Source organism: Ovis canadensis, chromosome 15, assembly GCF_042477335.2.
Source record: "Ovis canadensis isolate MfBH-ARS-UI-01 breed Bighorn chromosome 15, ARS-UI_OviCan_v2, whole genome shotgun sequence".
NCBI classification, from domain to species: Eukaryota; Metazoa; Chordata; class Mammalia; order Artiodactyla; family Bovidae; genus Ovis; species Ovis canadensis.
The window spans coordinates 45322892-45344066 of record NC_091259.1 but is presented as its reverse complement, the minus strand read 5'-3'; the positions used below and the strand labels follow the sequence as shown (position 1 = coordinate 45344066).

The 21175-nt window shown below is 46.4% G+C and overlaps 1 protein-coding gene across 1 annotated transcript in view; it reads left to right on the top strand.

Moving 5' to 3' along the window:
* Nucleotides 1–21175, top strand: part of INSC (INSC spindle orientation adaptor protein) — a 132097-nt gene that overhangs the window by 47006 nt on the left and 63916 nt on the right. The window contains exons 3-5 of the mRNA XM_069553662.1: nucleotides 18296–18641; nucleotides 19625–19677; nucleotides 20739–20862. Coding sequence (XP_069409763.1) covers nucleotides 18296–18641; nucleotides 19625–19677; nucleotides 20739–20862 — 523 coding nt within the window. The remainder of the gene's footprint in view (nucleotides 1–18295; nucleotides 18642–19624; nucleotides 19678–20738; nucleotides 20863–21175) is intronic.

The following is a 21175-nucleotide window of genomic DNA, read 5'->3' as shown; positions in this document are numbered from 1 at the left end:
ATTAACAGTGAGGTCTTAGGCAAGCTAAGTAATGCTTCTAAGCCTCAGTTTTTACCTCTGTATAATGGGTGGGTAATCACCAACCATCAAACCCCTGTGTGGGCTGAAGGAAAGAGTTCTTGGCTCCCAGAAGGTGTCCTGTTGTTGGTAATTCTTCCTGCTTACTGTGTGTGTAGTTAATTCCTTCTGATTTTAGACACATCTTAGGGAGCCCATTGTTTCATTCTGTAATTCTTTGGTATATGACTATGCTACTCCCTTCCCCTACTCCAACTCCTCCCTGGATAAATTCCAACTTAAAACAATCTATCTGACCAATAGCCTGGTATGTGGAGATAACTGTGGTTACTTCTGGCTTTGGGTTTTGGAATCTGCCAGACTCCAGAAAACCCAGATTTGGGGGCTCAGTCACCTCCTTCCAGATGTCCAGGAAGGCCACCATCCAGGAGCAAGGAGCAGGGCGACTGGGGGAGTAGGCAGCTCTTGGGGACTCTGCTGGGAACTGCACAGGGCTCCTGTGAGCCTGGCTCACTGTTGGGATGCCCGCCTGCTCCCCGGGCACAGGGGCATCTTCCCAGCATCAGATTCCAGCTCACCACGGAGACAGGAACTCCAACCTCGGTCTTGGCCCCTGGCCCCTCCAGCTCCTGGCTGTGGCGGTTTCTACCATGAAGGGTATGTGACTCATTGCCAGTCCATCTGCTTTGACCTTGGTTTTCATTTCCTCCCTTTGTATGAGAAGCCAGATCATCTGTACTAGGAATGGGAAGCTTTCATGTCCAGGTTCACAGCTGAGGATGGTTCAACCACTGGGAGTTGTGGGGTGTGGGGACAGCAGACAGTCCCCACTGCACAGCAAGAGCTGCCCTGTTCAACCATACTTTTTATCTTGGGGAGTCAATCGGCAAATACAGTAGGAAAGGTGGCGCCCTGGGAACTGGAGAGCTAATGACACAGAATCTGACAAGCTCTGCAATTATGGGATGCTGAGTCCAAGCCCTAAGGATCCACAGTCCCCGGACTCCAAAATTGAGAAGAACATCTCATTATGTGGCGGCACAGTGACCGCGGCTGGGAGTGGACCAGCTTGTGGTGGGGCCGTTCCGGGTTCTCCAGGCCTGCTCTCCTCCCTGGGAAGGCGTGGGGCCTCTTCAACAGACCCCTCTGTAAGGCCTCGTGCCCACTTCTGCTGTGACCTTGTGTATCCTGCTTGTCATCATACCTCACCCTGAAACCAAGCAAGATGAAAACTGACTCCTCCTCTGGATGGGTTTCCCGTCTCAGCCAGGGCTGCACCGGGCACCTAGACCAGGCCCCAGGAGCCAGCCTTGCTCCTTCCCCTCCTTCACCCTCGCCTCCTCTCGCCTCGCCCAACCACCCACTTCTTCCTGTCGCGTGCCACATCTTTGTGCAGCCTGCTGTCCTCTCTCTGCTGTACAACCTTCGCCTCCTGGCAGGTCACCTGCTGGCAGGTCACCTCCTGTACAATATTCAGTCCATCCAGTCCCTTCTCTACTGAGTCTCTGCGCAGTTATGTCACTGCCCTGCTCTGTTATGTTTTGAGTGGCTCCAAATTGCCCTCAGGATTAAATCCAAATCCAAATCCCTAATCATGGTATTCAAGGTCTTTAATCAACTGGTCCTCCATCCTTAGGCCCCTTCACCGGCCCCTGACTTGAGTCTAGTGAAACTTCTAGTTGTATTACTATTTCTGTGTCCCCAGGAGCTTTTGCATTTATGTGGAAGCCCTTTGGCCCTTGTCATCCTGGCCAACTCCTCTCCTCTAAGAACCAGGGCAAATGTCATTTCCTTTGTGTACATATTCCCAGGCGAAGTCAGGCCCTCTGTCTCCTGTGATCCCAGACTCTCCTGCTCACAGCTTCTTCCTCGCAGTGTGGTGTTTAGTTGATATGAGGAGAAGGCCTGTGCTCTAGAGCATGGGTCTGAGTCTTGGCTTCACCGCTTACTGCCATGTGACCTCTCCCAGCAGAAGTCTCTTTGTCTGTAAATGAGATTAATAACAGTCTTCTCTCCCAGGGCTGTGGGGAGGATTAAGGAGATAATATATTGAGAGAGCTTAGAACACTGCCTGGCTCATTGCTGGAACTCAGTACATGAGCTACTGTTATAATTATGACCAGATTGGATTCTTAGTGCTTTCTTCCCTGTTTGGGGTCTTGCCTGAGCTGTGTGAGCACTTGGATTTTCTTCTTTTCAGCTGTGTCCTCAGCTTCTATAACAGGCTGGTGATGAGAATGCACACAGATGACACCAGGGCACTAGGGTTCCCAGCCTGGCCCCAGCATGTGCTGCAGGACCTAGTGGGACAGGCAGCCTCTCCTGACCTCTGCACCTGGGGTCCTTTTGAAGCTAAAGCCTAAGGATGCCTGGAGTCTGCCCAAAACCAGGGACAGAGGACTCTTGGTCACAGCCTAAGGCTGGAGCTGATGAGAGAGTGTGGTGGAAGAAGGGGGTCAAGGTGCTGGGGGCTGGAGTCCACAAGTGATGGTATAGATCTGCTCTTGGAAGCCCTCTAGTGGTGACTTCTGGACTCTCACCTCCCTTTCCGGGAACCCCATGGAGGTACCAGGATGGCAGCTGTGATGCAGGATCTGTGAATTCTCCTAAATGTTTCACTTTGGCAAATGAAAATACTCTCCTTAAAGTGAAGAGGAGAATACAGTGGGAAAGATAAAGCTAAAACCGTCTTTAGTCTATACTTCAGGTCCTGTGTTAACAGCCATGAAACTTGAGGTCAAGCAAGGACTCCGCTGGGGATGTGAGAAGGCGTTTACATCTTTACCTGACAGGCCTGAACATGCCACCTGCACAGAGGATGGCCTTCACAATGCCGGTTAGAGGCATTTAAGAACAGACAGGGTCTAGAGTCTGATGGACTGGTTTCTGAGCCAAACTTTGCCACTTACAATCTGAGTGATATCTGATAGCTCATGTAACCTCTCCAAGCTTCAGTTTCCTCATTTGTAAAAATAAGATAATTATGGTGCCCTGCCCTCAGGGTCACAGTGAGATCTGCACAAAGCCATCCCCATGGTAGTTTGGCCCAGGGCCCAGTCTCAATAAATGTTAGCAGTAATGGTTATGGAGCTTATCACAATAACCCCATGAGACGGTACAGCAGTGCAGGTCATTGTTATCCCCATTTGATAGATTTTTAAACAATTCAGTTCCGTAAATATATGCACTGAATATTTTCACTATATCAGGTCCAGTGCGAGGGGAAGAGTGAAGGGCAGGCATGACAAACGGAAGTCCTGCCCTGCTATGGACTAGTGCAGGGGTCTCCTACCCCTGGGCAATAGACAAATGCCAGTCAAAGGCCTGTTACATGGGTTTCACAGCAGGATGTGAGCTGCAGGTGAGCAAGTGAAGCTTCATCTCTTTACAAATTTTCCCTATCGCTTGCATTACCACCTGAGCTCCTTCTCCTGTCAGATCAGTGGAGGCATCAGACTCTCGTTGGAGCAGGAACCCTACTGTGCTTGAGTCATCCTGAAACCATCCACCCCTCACCCCCAGTCCATGTAAAAATTATCTTCCATGAAACTGGTCCCTGGTACCAGAAAGATTAGAGACCTCTGGGCTAGTGGATAAACAGATAGTTGAATAATTGAGACCTGTGTCATGATGGGGGAAAGACAGGGTGCTCCAGACACACAGGACCCACGGGAGGTAAGCTCGCCTAGGAGTCAGAGACACTTGCCCCAGGAGTGATATTTGGGACAAGATTTCAAGGATGTGTGGGCACCAGCAAGGTGCAGAGGAGACAGGGGGAGACGGATCAACAGCTGCAAAGGCTGGAGAGGCACTGAAAGAACTTGGTGAGGCTGAGACAATGGTTGGGGAATGAGGGAGAGAGCAGGTCAGGGAACGGAGGCTCAGAGAGGGCAAGGGCCACATGCAAGGCCACACAGCTGTTAAGAGGTGGAGTGGGATGAGGACACGTGATGGGGCCTCATCACGTATTCTTGCTGTGAGTAGCATCATGCCAGTTCTTACATGTGTACTGACAATGTGCACACATACATGTATCCTTTTAAGAGGTTCAAAAATAAGTTGTTCCTGAGTTAAAGAAAGACCAGGGATTATTAGTAGCATCTTTCTCTGGGGGCTTCCCTGGTGGCTCAGATAGTTAAGAATCTGCATGCAGCCCAGGAGACCCCAGGTTCGATCCCTGGGTTGGGAAGATCCCCTGGAGTAGGAAATGGCAAGCCATTCCAGTATTCTTGCCTGGAGAATACTATGGACAGAGGAGCCTGGCAGGCTACAGTTCATGGGGTCACAAAGAGTCAGATATGACTGCAGGACTAACAACAGTTTCATTCTCTGAGGGCATCTACAATGCCAGGGTTTCATAAAGTTAACAAGATGGGCTTGCAGTCATCAGAGAGGAGGCAGCTGTGAAATGTACACATGAACTTGGCTCCCTGGACTGGAAATAGTCACCTGGAGCCAAATTCCTGCTCTTGGCTTTCTGAAAGAGAAAACAGCAGTGCACTCATAGGTGCTTGACAGACTAGAGGGGTGAGCCTCAGTTTTCCTCCCCTATAAAAGTGGGGATGATAAAATAGCATCCTAAAACTGCAAGACAGGCTTCCCTGGTGGCACAGCAGTGAAAAATCTGCCTGCTAATGCAGGAGACATGGGTTTGATCTCTGGGGCAGGAAGACCCCCCTGGAGAAAGAAATGGCAACTCACGACAATATTCTTGCCTGGGAAATCCCATGGACAGAGGAACCGGCCCGCTATAGTCCATGGGGTTGCAAAAGAATCGGACACTACTGAGACTAAACAACGACAACAACTGCAAGGCAGATACTGTACATGCAAGCACTTGATATGTGCCTGGATTGCAGAGGTACTCAAAAAGTATTTCCTTTATAGCATGCTTGGAACAAGGCCAAATTTTTTAAAAATTGACTTAATGTCTCCAAATCTCTTTCCTACCTTCAAGTCCTTCTGTAGATCAGTGGAAGCCACAACCTGGAGAAACAGATGGGACAAAGTGACTGTCATGCCATTATCCATGTCCCCTTCACAAATTACTCCCTGGTATTAGCTTCAAGGTATATTGGTGGGCCATTACTCCTATGAATATCTGAAAAGTAGGATCAACTCTCTAACCCTGTTATACTGGACAGTTCAATTAACAGAAAGACTTATGGAACACATATGTCAAAATGGGTAGGGTGAATAATGAAAATGAGGACATCTCTACCCTTAAAATGTGAACTAGGAGCGGTCAGGGATGGAGAGGTAGAGAATTGTCTGCCCCTTTCACAAAAGCCTCAATGCACAGAAAGTCCTGTGCTGCTGCAGCTCCGCGTTGGTCAGAAGCAGGGCGATGAAGATGCTGGAAGATTTGAACAAGATCAGGGAGCAGCATTTCCTTGGTCTCAGCTGGCTGGGCTTCACTGGTTCACCAGTGCCTTACTAAAGAGGTACTGGAAGTGAATCTCCTAACCATACTGTAAATTATTTATAGTTTGTTACATAAATAATTATGCTTAAATTAACTGTTTAGTAAACAATTTATAGTTTACTGCATAGCAGAGGTTGTCATTCTAAATTAATCTATGTGTTGTTTCTATAAAACCCTTCGTGAGAAACTCTTCCGAGCTGGGTTGTAGAATGGCGTGGGGGCCGGGTGGACCCAGCTGATATCTGATGACAAGATTCCTCAGATGTCTCAGGAGGAATTCTCATGTTTACTCAGAGTGAAATCCCAGAGTGCCTGCAGTGGCTTCCAGGGGCCTCCAGGATCTAGCCTGAGTCCCTTCTCACCTCTTACTGATCTTTCCCTTGTTCACTCCATTCTAGCCATATTTATTTCTGTACTGTTTCTCAAACACCCAGGCCTACTCCAGTGGAGCGTCTTTGTACCATCTGTTCCCTCTGCCTGGAATGCCCAGTACCTGTATTTAACCATGGTTGGTTTTTTCTGAAGCACTTACTCAAATCCTACATTCTCAATGGGTCCTACCCTGATCCTTTATTTTAAGCGGCATTCCCTTTCTGCTTCCCACATGAACAATCTCATCCCCACTTACTCTTACATCTTTTGAAAAGAAATTATCTGCTTTTAATGCACTGCGTGTGTCCTTAGTTGTGTTTGACCCTTTGTGACTCCGTGGACTGTAGCCTGCCAGGTTCCTCTGTCCATGGGATTTTCCAGGCAAGACTACTGGAGTGGGTTGCCATTTCCTCCCCCAGGGGATCTACCAGACCTAGGAATCAGAGCTGCATCTCCTGCAATGGCTCTGCACTTTTAAATTTATTACAGTTTATTGCTATTGTCTGTTTTCCCTGCTAGAAAGTACCTTCCATGGGACAGGGATGTTTTTTTGGCCTTTTCACTCTGTATCCCAAGTGGCTAGAAGAATTCCCAGCGCATTGTAGGCACTAAGGAAATATTTATTGAATAAATATTCAAAGTTGAACATGTGAAGGTATGGAGGCCACACACTCTTCCTGGAGGCTGGAAGTGCCCAGAATTTTGGGGAATGAAGTTCAGTGGGAGGGAGTCCAGTGAGAAGGATGGGCCTTCTTCAAAAGAAGAGGCAGTAGGTCCATTGGATTCAACTAGTCTCAAACTGAACCCACCTTCCTGTCTTCTGACCTGGTTTTGCCTGTCCATTCATCTGCTCAAGTCAAAAATCTGGGTCACCTCTTTGACTAGTTCCTGTCATTCATCATCTGTATGAATTGGTATCGAAGTCCTATTGATTTTATCTTAATTGTTCTTGAGTGATTGTCTTCCAGCACCACTGCTGCCACAGGAATCAGGGCTCCTCCTTATACTTGAACATCCTTTTGGCTAAATATAAAATCCTTGGTTTCCCTTAGTATTTTATATATGTTACTTTACTTTTTTTTTCCTAGTAAAAAGGATTGCTCTAAAAATATTATTATAGCCTAATTTCGGTCCTTTATAAGTAACATGGACTTCCCCAGTGGCTCAGCAGTAAAGAATCCGCAGAATAAAGAGCAGGATAATAATAATGACTCTGCAGGAGTCACAGGAGACATGGGTTCACTCCCTGGGGTGGGAAGATCCCCTGGAGGAGGGCATGGCAACCCACTCCAGTATTCTGGCTTGGAGAATCCCCATGGACAGAGGGGCCTGGTGTGCTACAGTCGATAGGGTCACAAAGAGTTGGACATGACTGAAGCAATTTAACATGTACACAAGCGTAAGTTAATATGCACTTATTTCTAGATGCACAAAGGATTTTCTTTCCTTTTAAATAAAAGTCCAATCTTACTAGGATATGCTTTGTATGCTTGTTTTCATTTATGTAGTATACTCTGTATCTATAATTTTCTTAAAATTTTAAACTCATTTTTGTAATGGTTATTGAAATAGTAAGTTATAATTTCCTTCTGTTTTGTGAGTACATTCTACTGGCATTTTCTCATTGTTGTTATTCTGCTCTTTATTCTATTTCTAAAATAATTATACATGGGATGATACTTCAATAAATTTTTGTTGCTCATTTCTATGTGAAATTAGTTTTTATGAACATTTGGGGGGGTGCGCTTAGGAAAGCTGTTCTAAGAAGCTCCATCTTCTTTTGTTTTTGTATAGGGTTCAAAAACATAGTGATCTGCCTTCTAAGGTTCCTAGCTCTGTTCTGCCCTTCACATTGGACTGAACATCTCCCCCTCTGTCTCTGTTGCCTCTATCTTGCTCAATTTTGATCTTACTCCCCAAAGTTTCTTCTTAATGTGGCTCTTTGTTGGAGAAGAATTCCTGTTGGTTCCGTTTTAAGAGTCTAGAGTAGTCGCCTTGCACTCACCTCAGAGAGGCAAATCCCTTCTGATTCCACTTACTACTCCTAAATCGTCACACTGTCCTTTCCAGTAAATACGCAGTGGCTCATCCAAGCTCTTATCCTCTCCAGATGCCTCCTTGTTGCTGCTTCTCATACACTCTCATAACTGCAGGTGGTTCGTCCCCACCTGCTTGCAATTTGAGATTTGCAGGAATCCTTTACCGTCTAGTTTTGTTGTAAATATTATCCACGGGGTTTTGGCTCTGTTATCTGGTTAGCCTGCCAGTTTTTATATGGGGAACTGGAGTGACTGAAAAACTACGCGGCCACGACTGTCATCTTTTCAGAATTCTTCCTTATTTCTCTGACTTTCAAGCAACTAAGTTCTGATAATACAGCTGCTTTAATTCAAATCACTCCAGAAATAATGAACGCACACAGTATTGCCTATCAGAAATTATTCTAAGCAAATATTTACATATAGTTGTATACATATGTATGTGGGTGAATATACATATTCATACATTTTTTTTCACTTATTAATCAAAAAATGCCTAGGAGTTAGGTACTATCATCACTCCATCTTGCCAGTGAGGAAGAGGAAACTCAAACGTAAAGAGGCTTTCCCAAAGTTGTAGTTAGCAAGTGGCCGATTAGTACTTAATCCAGGCAGTCTAGCTCCAGGGTTCATACTCAGAGGGGAGTAGTGGTACCCAACAGAAGCCACCTGATGCCTGGAACGCCCAGGGTCATGCCAGGCTCTGATGCTGGCACAGCGGCACCTAGAAGACGCAGCAGTAAGAGAAGAAGCAGGGACTGTTATAGTCCGAGACGTCTAATAGAGATCGGAGAGCATGACATCGCCCAGAAGGAAAGGCAGCCGTGCTGGGTGGGCCTGGCAGGGCCTGGCAGTTAGAATAACACCCCGTGGAAGCCTGCTGAAAGAAGAAAAGGTGACAGCATGGCCCAATGCTGCCGTGTGGTTGACTGAACCTGTCTTCTTTTAGTGGGTAGGGAGGAAATATGTAAGAGTTGAACTCTAGGGCTGCCTGGAAATACTTGACACTATGGTACATCATGTTGGAATGAGAATGAGGTTGGGCTGTATTTGTTTATGTCTGTTTTTCTCTTGGGCAGTGTAAGGGCAAGCGTTGCCAGCACAAAGCCTGGTGTATGATCAACATCTGTAGTGTTTCATTGAATTGACCAGGGATTGTTTTAAATCTTATGAAACTGGTTGAGACTATTTTATGTTTGTTACAGGTATCATGTGGGGACAGGCACTTCCTATGGGAGCTCAGAGCTCCCTTCAGCCACTTCGCCAAGGCTTAGATATATATCCCCATCCCTCACTGGAAAGCCATTTGCCTGTGAGTTCTGAGAATCCGGATAATAGTTCGTAAGGGTTCAAGCTCCACCCAATCAGAGCATTGCTTCATGGAATATAGGAATGTTTGCGCAATGCCTTTTACAAAGGTCTCTCTGATTCTGCTGACATCTGCTTTAAGTATTTCTATTTAAAACACAAAACTTTTTTATAATGTCTTTTGTAGTAACCAGTTACTTGGTCAAACTCAAATTTTAGCCATAGGTTGATCTACACTTTTTCTGACATCTAAGCCAAAGACAGAGTACACATTGTCTGAAATGTAGCCCCAGAACAGAGATGGAGTGACGTCATAGATTCCGGTCTATGTTCCCAGTCAGGGCACTCATGGCTATCTTGCATGACATTCTGCAATTTCTGGAAATATTTCTGGCTGGCATAGCAAGGCTCATAATCTGTTTTCCAGGAACGCTTTGGTTTACCTGATTCAAATAAGTATTTATTAATACCTGCTGTGTGCTGGGTACTGGTGATGCTGAGATAAATCAGAAAGTGCCTGCTCTTGAGGGGAGTCTCAAAGTCTAGTGAACAAGAGAGACAGGTGGAGAAACACTTTAGGATGGCCAATGTGCACATAGCCTATGAAATCAGGCAGCCTGCATGGAGTTCTGGCTCTCTTAAGTCTTGTAAGTGTTGTGCACCTCTATTTTCATCTGTAAAGTAAAGGCAATAAGAACATTCACTTAACCAGGTTACTGTGAAAATAAAATACTACATGATAATTGTACAGCGATGGGGCACAGTAAGGGTCCAATAAATGTTAGTCATAACTGGTGGATTTTGTCTACTTTCTCTTTCCCCTTGACTTCAGAGCTGCTTTCTACCCAGTTATATATTTAATTTATTTATTTAATGTGATTATATATTATCCCAATGGGTTAGTTGTAACTTGAGTAACTTGGAGGCAAAGCAAGCTGAGCAAAGTCAGGCTTTGTAGGTATATACATGCCTTTATCATCAACCCATTTTGACCTCTACCTGCTGGTGGGCCAGAGCCTCCAATGTCCTCCCTTCCCTGGTCAGAGTTGGCCTTGGACCCGAGTGGGATGTGCCTGCTTGTTGGGGCCTGGGGATGAGCCACGGAGTGGGGTTAGGAGGAGGCAGGAGGCAAGGATCCATGGGCTTACTATCTGCTCGTTTATTCTTCTCTGTGTGTTTGGTTGCTGTGGGAGAGAAAGAGGAGGTATCTGTTTAAACAATCTCTAGAAACAGAAGTTATTTTAAGCTCATTCTTACAGAAAACCAGATTCTTCTTGCCCCACAAGCGCCCCTTGTCTGTCCTCATCTCTGAGGCTGTCACCCGGGAAGGCAGCTCCTGGAACTGCGCGGCCAGGAGTGGGTTTGGCCCGAAAGCAGCAATTCCCTCTCTGGGGCCCGTGATCCTGGTCTTCCCGCTACCCAGAGCTTTAGGCAGAGCCAGTGGCTCACGGTTTCCCTTCATCTTCCTGTTGCCAATAAGCAGTCCTTGAAGTTCTTCCTGGAGAAAATAGCCCCGCTTGTCTTCCTGGGTTGAGGCATCTCATCCTGCTGTCTGCTCTTCACATTTTTTGAAGGGGTGGGCAGAATGTGAAGCAGTGAAGCATAGCAGTGAAGAACAGACTCTGGAACCAGAGAGACTAGGGTTTACCGCTTTTGACCTGGGTGACTTTACTTCTCTGCATCTCAGTTTCCTCATCTGTAAAATGGGGATGATGATAAGACCCAACTCAGACAGTTGTCCTGAGGAGTAAGCCAAATAAATCATGTAAAATACTCAGCACAGCTCTGTGCTCACTAAATTCTTGCCATTATTATAGTTATTCGAGGTGCTAAAGTGTTGCATGTGGGGAAGGGCAGCCAAGAGAATGAGCATTTTTGAGCATCTCCTTTGTGTTATGCAATGTCCTAGGCCTTTCGTGTTCACCATTTAATCTGTCCATCAACTCAGTGTGGCAGGTTCTATTATTATCTCAGTTTTACAGATGAAGAAATTGAAGCTCAGAGAGGTTAAGAAACTGACTAAGAAGGCTAATGTATGTTGTGAGGGTCAAGACACTGGTTATTGTGGTTGAGGAGTGACCAGGAAGGGGTGCAAGGGTGGCTTCTGGAATGCTGCTAGTGCTCTATTTCTTTGTCTGTTTTAGGATACCAGGGTACATTGATTTTATGAAAAGTCATCAAACTTCAGCTTGATATTGTTTGTTTGCTTCTAAATATATATGCTGGGAAAGATTGAGGAAGGGAGAAGGAGGCAACAGAGGATTAGCTGATTGGATGGCATCACCAACTGAATGGACATGAGTTTAAGCAAACTCTGGGAGATAGTGAAGAACAGGGAGGCCTGGTGTGCCGTAGTCCATAGGGTGGCAGAGTTGGACACGACTGAGCGACTGAACAACAACAACAAATATGTATGTTACTTCAATAAAAATATCAGAAAAGGGGGAAGAAAGCAGCAGCAAGGCCAGCCTGGCTTCAGTCCCTCACACAGATTATGAGCAGCAGGGCCAGCTCTTTCTACCACCGTGTGCAGACGTGCAAGCCTTGTTGGCCTGGGCCTGCGGAAGCTCCTCTTATGCTCAAGGCCTTTAGACAATAGGCTGTTCTGTCTGAGGAAACTCTGCTTCAGGCTCTGTTCAGGCAATTAATGAGGGATCAGGATCTTCCTGAGCCAGCCTGAGGGCCTGGCTGCCAGAGTGAGGCCTCCCTGGGATCGTTAAGTGCAGAAGGCTCAGGTCTGAGTCTGGCCTGGGATCCAGCCGTTGCCGGGCTCTAGGGTGGGTGATGGGGTCGACTGAAGACAGAGCCAACTAGGCTTGCCCTGTTTCTCCCCATCGAGAGGACAACTTCTGTCTCCTAGCTGAGCCATACACCCTCTCTCCTTCGGCTTCAGCTTTGTAGCCAGGTTCCGTCTTCTGGCCCTCAGGAGCTTGGATGCACTAAGGCTTCCTGCTGTGAAGCTCAGGACACAAAGTCAGAGAGAAGTACTGTCTCTGCCTGTGTTTCCGGTTGGGGAAGAAGCACAGGAAGTGAAATTCTTTCTAGAGGGATGGGGTGGAAAATCCTTTGGCTTGTCATCTGAATTCCACCTCCCTGCCAAACCTCATCTTTTAAAAAGAAACTTAAAAATTTTTTTGCTTGATAGTTTTGGATTTGCAGAAAGTTGCAAAGATAGTACGCAGTTTCTCTATATCCCATATTCCCAGTTCCTCTGACTACTGTCTAATACCCACTTGGTCCATTTGTCACGACAAGGAAGCAGCATTGGTCTTTTACCATTAACTAAATTCCAGACTTTATTTGGATTTCACTAGTTTTTCCATGAATTTTTTTTTTTTTTTTGGTTTCAGGATTCTATCCAGGGTATCCTGTTACATTTAGTCATCGCCGCATCGCCTTAGTCTCCTCTTGTCTATGACAGTTTCTCGGTCTCCCCTTGCTTTTGGTGACCCTGACTGTTTTGAGGAGTGTCGGTCAGGTCTTTTGTACATGTGTGCTGTGTGCTTAGTTTGTGTGCAAACGCTTAGTTTGGTTTCCTGTTGTTTTTCCCATGATGAGACCGAGTTACAGGTTTCAGGGGAAAATTCACAGAGTTTGAAGTATCTTTTTCACATCCTATCAGAACAGTGCTGAGCTGTGCTGTGTTTAGTCACCCAGTTGACTCTTTGCCATCTCATAAACTCTAGCCCGCCAGGCTCCACTGTCCATGGAGATTCTCCAGGCAAGAATACTGGAGTGGGTTGCCATACACTCCTCCAGGGCATGTCAAGACTACCTGCTATCAATGTGGCTTATCAGCAGTGAGGTTGATCTCTTGGTTAAGGTGGTGTTTGCCAGGTTTCTCCATTGCAAAGTTACTTTTTTTCTCCACTTCCTGTTCTCTTTTCTTTGGAACTGAGTCATCAGTCTCAGCCCACACTTAAGTCCGACACCACCCCCATCCGTTTTTAATCTTCAAGTTTCTCTGACAAAAGACCAGTAAACACAAACTCTACTGAGTATTGACTCAGGTAGGGATACACAGACTCTCACCCAGACACCAGCACACAGACGATATAGACAGATACCCAGATGAGTTCATATCTGCCAACAGGGACACACACAGACACAAATATACAAACACCGGGGAAATCAATAGTTTTGTCATTCCATTTCTCTTACCAGCAGAGTGATAAATCAACTAGGATTTTAATCAGCAAAGCGTCTGAAATCCCACTTTCCTTCTAATTTTTAAAGACCTTAAAGAGCAAGAACTGAGTAATAGCCTCCATGCAAGTTGGGGAGGAAGTGGGGAGTGATGAAAATCTTGGTTTGGGGATCTCATCAGACTGAGATGGGTTTCAGGGAAAAAGTGACAGAGGTGAAATGTCTTCATCATATCAGGAGTACATGCTATCAGCATGGCTTATCAGAAAGGAGGTTCCCTTGTGAAATGGGCCCAAGTCATTGGCAAGTGGTGGCTTTGTCTCTCTTTTTCTCTCTACCTGGTTCTTCTGCGGCCCTTTCCCACCCAGACCAGAAGTAAGGAGTGTCAGTATCTCCCCCTGAGGACCCCAGAGCTCTTCCATGGGGAGATGAGCCAAGAGCCCACCTTAGCACTGTGGGTTTCCTTTGTGCTGGGTGCTGGTCCCAGCTGCTGTGATTTAGGTAGGAATCTTTCAACTCCACTGGTCTCTGCCCATTGTTGCCTAGCCTGTTGCCCTTGAATAGCTTTTCGGGGCTTTCAGCATAAATGCCCAACCCCTACTCTGGTTTCAAAGCTTCTCGAGCTCAGGGCTTTCCCCCTTCTCCAAGCTTTCCCCTCTCTTTGCTCCCTCTCTTCCAGAATGTTTAACTCTAACCCCACTGACCCACTCATTGTCCTGTTGTCTGCTGCACCCTGGAAGATGCTCCCACTGTCTTTAGGCGTTCCAACTCTGTTGCTAAGTTGTGTCCCAGCCCTACGCAGCTCTAAAGCCACCTTCTGCATGAACCGACCCTGATCTCCAACTGGAACGAACGGCTCCCAGAAAACTGTTTTTCTAAGGGATGGCACTGACTGAACTCTGCTTAATTATCTGTGAACTTGTGCTTCAGAAAAGATTCTTTTGGTTGCAAGCAATAAAGACTAACTCTGGGCCTTGTTCCCCAGTCTCCAGTTGATGCTGGAGTTCCTCATGGAACAGGTGAAGTTGCCATCATGAAAGTAACTCACGTCCGGTACCTCCAGTCTGTTAACTCTTGGTTCTAAGTCTCATAGTTTAGGGAGAGGGAATTGGATTAGTGCAGCTTGGTTCAGGGGCCCACTCATGGATTAACCACCAGCTGTGACGAAGAGCATCTTCACAATGCAGACAGGGCTTCTGGGGGACCACTTTATGTTTGGGAGCAGGGGCCCGCCCAAAGAGGAGGGAAATGCTGAAGCCTACATTGCCCCACCAAGAAGCCAGGCAGCTAGTGTAGCTTGCCTTTGCCTTTGATGGAAGGAGGGAGGGTGCTGGGAAGACAAAAACAACAGATGCCCCCTCCTAAGCATTTATGGAGAGAATGAGTCAGTGAGTGACTGACTGGTTTATTTGTTGCCCCTTAAAAGCCCTAGGTCAGTTTGCCTCCAGGTCTGTATCTCTAGAACATGATGGGCACATATTTTTCCATCACCTATATCCCCTTTCTTATCCTGTTGTCATGAATGAAAAATGTTGCCAGTGTATCAGTAAACAAAGGATACTGCAGTCATCAAGCCACTATAGCTGCCCCTGAAGGTGAGCCCTGAGGGAACTCAGAATGGAGACAAACGGGCCACCTGCTGCCAAGCCCTCAGCCTTTGCAGCCTCAGTCTGCAGCCAGTGGGCTGCCCTGGGGGAACTCAGGATGGAAAAGAACAGGGTACCAGCCCTAGATAGCTAGATAGCTGAGATGCATATCAAAAGAACGATTTCAGCAAGTCCTGAGTCCTGCATCTGCCTATACATAAAAAGTGCTATATTCATGAACTTGAGATGTCTGGTTTTCTGTATTTAACAGTACTGTTTTGATCTTTTGACTACTTGGCCTTTGTTGCAAAACCCCCTATATATCCTGGCTCCTTCCTTGGCTCTTTGGAGCAGTCCCTTGGAGCTATTCTGAAAGGCTACCTCCCAGACTTGAAGTGCTCAGTTTTGTCTGTCAAATAAAACATAATTCTCAGTTTTCAGGCTGTGCATGTTTTCGTCAGTTGACCTTGTTCTTGGGGCCCTTCCCTGGGAGGTGGAGTGGCGGAGTCGTGTATAGTCCCCCTGCAGAGGTAGGGCAGTAGATGCCTGCCACTCATTCTAGGTGGAGCTGGGATCTGTCAGGCACTGGCGATAAACCAGCTATGAGGGACTGTCCTCATAGGATGTGCAGAGTGCAGACAGATACACAAATCGCAATAGAATGTTATTAGGCTCCAATGGAGGAAGCATGGAGAGGTGGGAGATGCTGGGGGGCAGCTGATGAACTCTGACTGAAGCTTTTCAGAGAAAGTAACATCAGAGTCCACTATCACAGGGTGAATAGGAGCTTGCCAGGTCGAGAAGAAAGAAAAAAGATTCCCATCTAAGGAGCTATCTGTGCAAGGCAGGGGGATGGATTGTAAAAGACTGCCGTGTTTGGGAAACAGGGAGGTTGAGTATGCCCTGAGTGTAGTGTGTTTGTGGTGATAGTGCTAAGATTGGAGGGAAGATGGAAAAGGGAGGTATGTAGAGAGGGAGGCTGGGGCCAGATCTAGGAAGCTCCCCATCTGAGCCTTGGGAATTTCAACTTATGGAAGGAGATGGTTGGTAGGGAGGACTCACATAGGGGAATAACAACATATATGTATAGAAAGTTCTCCTGCATTGTTGGGGAATGCATTGCTTCTTTGGGGAACTAATGTGGCAACTTACTGAACTTCGCTCCTGCTCCTGGGGTCTGTGGCACAGAATGAAGATACCAGTATGTAAGGACACATGTATAATGGTGTCTGTAGTGGTCAAGAACCGGAAACAAATGAGTGCCCAACAGTGGGAAAATGTTTAATAAATTGTGGTATATCCATAAAGCGATTTTTCATCCGTCTATCTTCTATTCAAATTCTTCACAAAATATAATAGCTATTTTTCATGAAGGGAGAGGGAGAAAGAAAGGCCATTGGTAAGCTCTTATTTTTAACAGTTTAAAAAGCTGTAAGGAACCACACGTATAATTTGCAGAAGTATAAGTCTTGTAGTTAAAAATTACATTTAAAAGCCTTATAGACAGCTGCATCACTGAGAAAGTACTCCTTCTCATTAAAAATGAAGATGTGATTTTAGCCATGATAATTGGAGCATGCCTTCATCATTTCAGTCCTCCTTGGTACCTTGGGCCCACCTATCCACTCTCCTCCGTGCTTTCTGGGTGCTGTGATAACTCGGATTAAAAGCCAAGTCCTCATCTTGTCCTACACAACTCCTTAGGGTCTGCCCACCTCCAGCCTCCACTGCTCTCACCTCAAATCCTCCGTCTGTCTCCCTGTCAGGCTAACTCTGGCCTCCTTGCTATTTCTCACACATCTCAAAGACATTGTGTGCCCCAGGACCTTTGCTCTTGCTGTTTTCTCTCCCTGAAACAATTTGCCCCCAGATATCCACACGGCTCACTCCCTCCTGTCCTTCAAATCTTGGCTTACAAGCCCCTTTCTCAGTGAGCCTTCTCTGACTCACTTATTTTTACAATGCAATAACTACTCCCCTTCCACCTCCACAACTCTCCAGCCTTTTTTCCTGTTCTTTTCCTTTGTGGCACTTACTACTCTAGTATACATTGCTCATTTATCTTGGAAATTGCTTTGAAAGTTGACTGTCCTCTCACTTGAACGTAACTTTCACAAAGGAAATGGCTTTTTGCTACCTGTTGTTATAGCCCAGGGCTTGGAACAGTACTTGGCCTGTAGTAGACTCTGAGTACTTATTTGTGGGATGAATGAATGACTCGTGGTAGATGGAGAATGGCTGGAGGCAGGTAAGATGCATGACGAAAGACTAGTTGGAAGCCTGTCACAAGCCAAGGGCTAAGGGACTCAAATCCAGCCTTAAAGTTTAGCTGTGCATATCTTTTTCTGTTGTAACTTTCAAATTATGTTGAAGTCTATTATTTTTTAACTTCTCGTTAATGTGTCTTGTTTCTGTAGGCAGATCAGAAACTCCAGGAGAGGGGAGGCTTGGCATGTTGATCTCCACTTTTCCCACAGTGCCTGGCAGTTACATGCTATTAAATATAATTCACTCAACCAATGCTCAAAGCTTCATTAATGATCTGATGTTACTTACTATTATTTGACTAAGTGATTTTAGAGTGAACTTTATTTGACAAAGATCTTAGGATCTAATTGATATTCTTATGCTGTTGTATTAAACAGAGTTAATTTTGTTCCATTAAAAATGTAGTATGGGTCTTCCTGGCAACTGGGTGGTTAAGACTCCATGCTTTCAAAGTAAAGGGGGTGGGTTTGATCCCTGGCTGGGAAACTAAGATCCCACATGCTTCATGGTGAAGCCATAAAGTAAGAAAAAACAAAAAGAAAAATATCTAGCTTAGAAAAAAAGTCATATATATGCTTATGGTAGAAAATTTAGAAGTTAGAGAAAAGTTGAAAACAATTGAAAAATTTTTTTCATTTCACCACCCATAAAGAACCACTAGCATTTTAATATTCCTTTTAAATATTTCTCTAGACATAGCTTTTTAACATAGTTATAATAGTTGTGTTTACATTTCCGCATACTGCTTGCATACTTTGTGTTTATTAATGCTATAAACTTTTGGAAAGCATTATTTTAAATAGGTTCACATTATATAACTATGTCGCTGTACTATAGCTTATTTGACATAACCAGTATTTGATACTTAAGGTTTTTCTGTTTTCTTCTTACTGTAAAAATTATGTGTTACTCTGTCAGACTTCATGGCCTGGTTTGTTTGGTCATCTGCCCTCAAAACATCTTATTATCTATAAGATGGGCACAATGAGGAGCAAGAAGTTTAAGGTAAGTGAATGCAAGAAACAGTGATGAGCATAGAGTAGGTGTTTAGGAAACATCAGATGGCTTGGGATTGAAACTGTTGGAACTTGAGGAGTGCTAATAGCCTTCATGATGCTGTTCCCTGGCTGCAGGCTGCACCTGATGCAAGTGGACTCAGTCCAGCGCTGGATGGAGGACCTGAAGCTCATGACGGAGTGTGAGTGCATGTGTGTCCTGCAGGCGAAGCCCATCAGCCTGGAGGAGGATGCACAGGGTGACCTCATCCTGGCAGGTGGCCCTGGCCCTGGAGACCCCCTGCAGCTGCTGCTCAAGCGGGGCTGGGTCATCAGCACTGAGTTGCGCAGGATCGGGCAGAAGCTGGCCCAGGACCGCTGGGCGCGTGTCCACAGCATGAGCGTGCGTCTGACCTGCCATGCCCGCTCCATGGTCAGCGAGTACAGTGCTGTCAGCAGGAACTCCTCGCAGGAGATGAGCCAGGTTGGTTGCCTGGCCTGGGCATGGGTGGGCACTCAGAACTGGGAGTGTCTTTTAAAACAGTGGGTCTGAATTGCTTAGAGTCTGAAGTCTTCCTGCCCCAGGGACCTTCCTCCCCTTCCAATGAAGCAGGGAAGACAGTGAGGACCTTTACTGAGTATCTGCTTTGTGCTAGGAATTGTGCTAGATATTCTCATACACACCTCATTTAACTTACACAACCTGTGAGGCCAACGTAACTTGTGAGGCCACAGTGCAAGACACTGAAATGGCTAAATACACCCTCTTTAATGCCAGACTCTCTGGGTTCAAATTTCAGTTCTGTCTGCTGTGTGACCTCAGCAAGTTACTTAATTTCTCTGTGCCCCAGTTCCATCATCCTAATGAGTATAATAATAGAATTTATTTCATAGCTCTGTTGTGATGACTGAGTTCTAATTAAATTAATTAAAAATATTCGCTAGTATCCTCATTTTATATATGTGGAAATAGAAACTCAGAGAGTCCAAGTAACTTGCCCAAAGTTATGCAGTGAATGGTATAAATGGGATTCAACCTACAGCTTTCTAATTTCAAAGCCCATGATTCTGAATCTTCTTCAGGTCCAGAGTGAACCACTGAAAATCCCCGTTTATATCTGTTTCCTCTGGCATCATTTTGCACCTTAGTTCTCTACCCTTTTCCTTGCTCCCCTTTGCATAGTATACTTCTCTTCACTCTTTGAAACCCAGCTCAAATGCCCCTTCCTCTCTGAGACTTCCCTGATCCCCCAGCATAGTTAATCATTCAGTTTTCTTTCCTTGAGCTCCCAGAGCAGCTGATGATGAACTCTGTTGCCATCCATTTCGCACGGTTGTAGTTTGTGTGCCTGTTTTCCAAATCGGATGATTTGATTCTTCATCTTTATGCCCCAGAGCGCCCAGCTCAGCAGTTGGTCTTCGACCAATGCTTATTGAATTGAATAAAACTGATCTATTTTTCTGCAGATTGAGAAGCTGCTAATGGAGAAGTGTTCAGAGCTGTCAGCAGTCACAGAGAGGTAAATCTGGCCCCTGGGTGAATCTGGACTGCATCTGCCATCCTTAGGCAGAGGAAGGTGCTGGCGTCTGTCTCCTTCCATGGGAACAGTGGGGCTGGGCAGGGCTGGTGGTGGCCTGGGAGCTTCCTTTTGTTGACTTTTATCAGCAACCTTAAGAGACTCCCTGGGGATTTTCTGCTCTGTTTTCAGGCATGGGAGAATGTAGAAGGCAGAGGAGAGGCCCGGCCATAGGAAGAAAGAGGATTCATGAGGGTTGGTAGCAAGGAAAGGTTTCTCACAGCTTTGAGAAGCCCCCTGATCTCCATGGGGGAGGCACACACACACCTTATCCTCACATCCACACTGACCGCTCTCACAATCACAGGACATTCACACCTTCTCCATATCCCACATGCTTAAACCCACAGCGACACTCAGATACATACACACCCTCAACCTGGTCTGTTTGCACACCCAAGAGTGTGTTGACACTCTCCCTCACACTTTACAGCCCCCAGGCCCTGGAAGAAAAACCTGGAACTTGACAGTCCTAGGGCTGTGTGGGCTCTTCAGACTTCCAGCGTGAAACATTCTCGGGCCTGAAGGGCGGATTTAATCTTGGTCTTCCTGGGTGAGGAGCAAATCCTCAAGGCTCCTGTCTGCACCGCTGCAGGCAGCCATTTCTTAGAGGGGCACGGGCATTGCGATACACCTTCAGAGTGAGCACGGCACACCAGCATCCCTCCTCTGCAGCTCTCATCCCCCATCCCTAGACACTGATGGTTGCTTCTCCCAGGGAGAAGCCCAAAGGTATGGATTTAGCCACTTTTGGGTGGCCTTTCTTCCTGGTGACTTGCACTGTTAGCTTCCATTTCAGGCCAACTCTTCTCGGAACGCTAGGAAGCCAGAGGATGAGCCGGTCTTGGAATATTTCCATTTCTGACTCCCCTGGAGCCAATATCCTCTTCCCAGGCCACTGGCACCACCACCAGGCCTATGACAGGCCCAGATTTGGCCCCAGAAATGGCTCTGGGCTGACTGCCTGCTCCTTCCGATGGCCCATCGAGGGTTTCTTTCCCTAGGTGCCTCCAGGTGGAGAATGAGCACGTCCTGAAGTCGATGAAGGCCTGTGTGAGCGAGACCCTGAGCACTCTGGGCGAGCACTTTGGCCAGCTGCTGGAGCTGGCCCTGACCCGGGAGGTGCAGGTCAGTGCCGGGTGGGTGGTGGAGGAGGGCTGAGTGGGCTCTGCTAGGCTTGGGGAAGCTCTGGAGTGGCCTTTCTTGGGGGCCATCCTTCTCAGACTGCCAACGTGAACTCCAACACCTTAGAGACAGGACTGTCAGAGCTGAGCAGAGGCTTGCTGACCATCTAGCCCCGCTCTGCATTTTCCAGATGTGAAAATTGGAGCCCAGAGAGGGCCGAAACTGATCTAAGGTCACACAGCAAGGCGGTGGCAGAGCACACCATCTCCTAATTGTACTTTCAGTATTGCTGCCACCACCTTAAATCTTCTCTGTT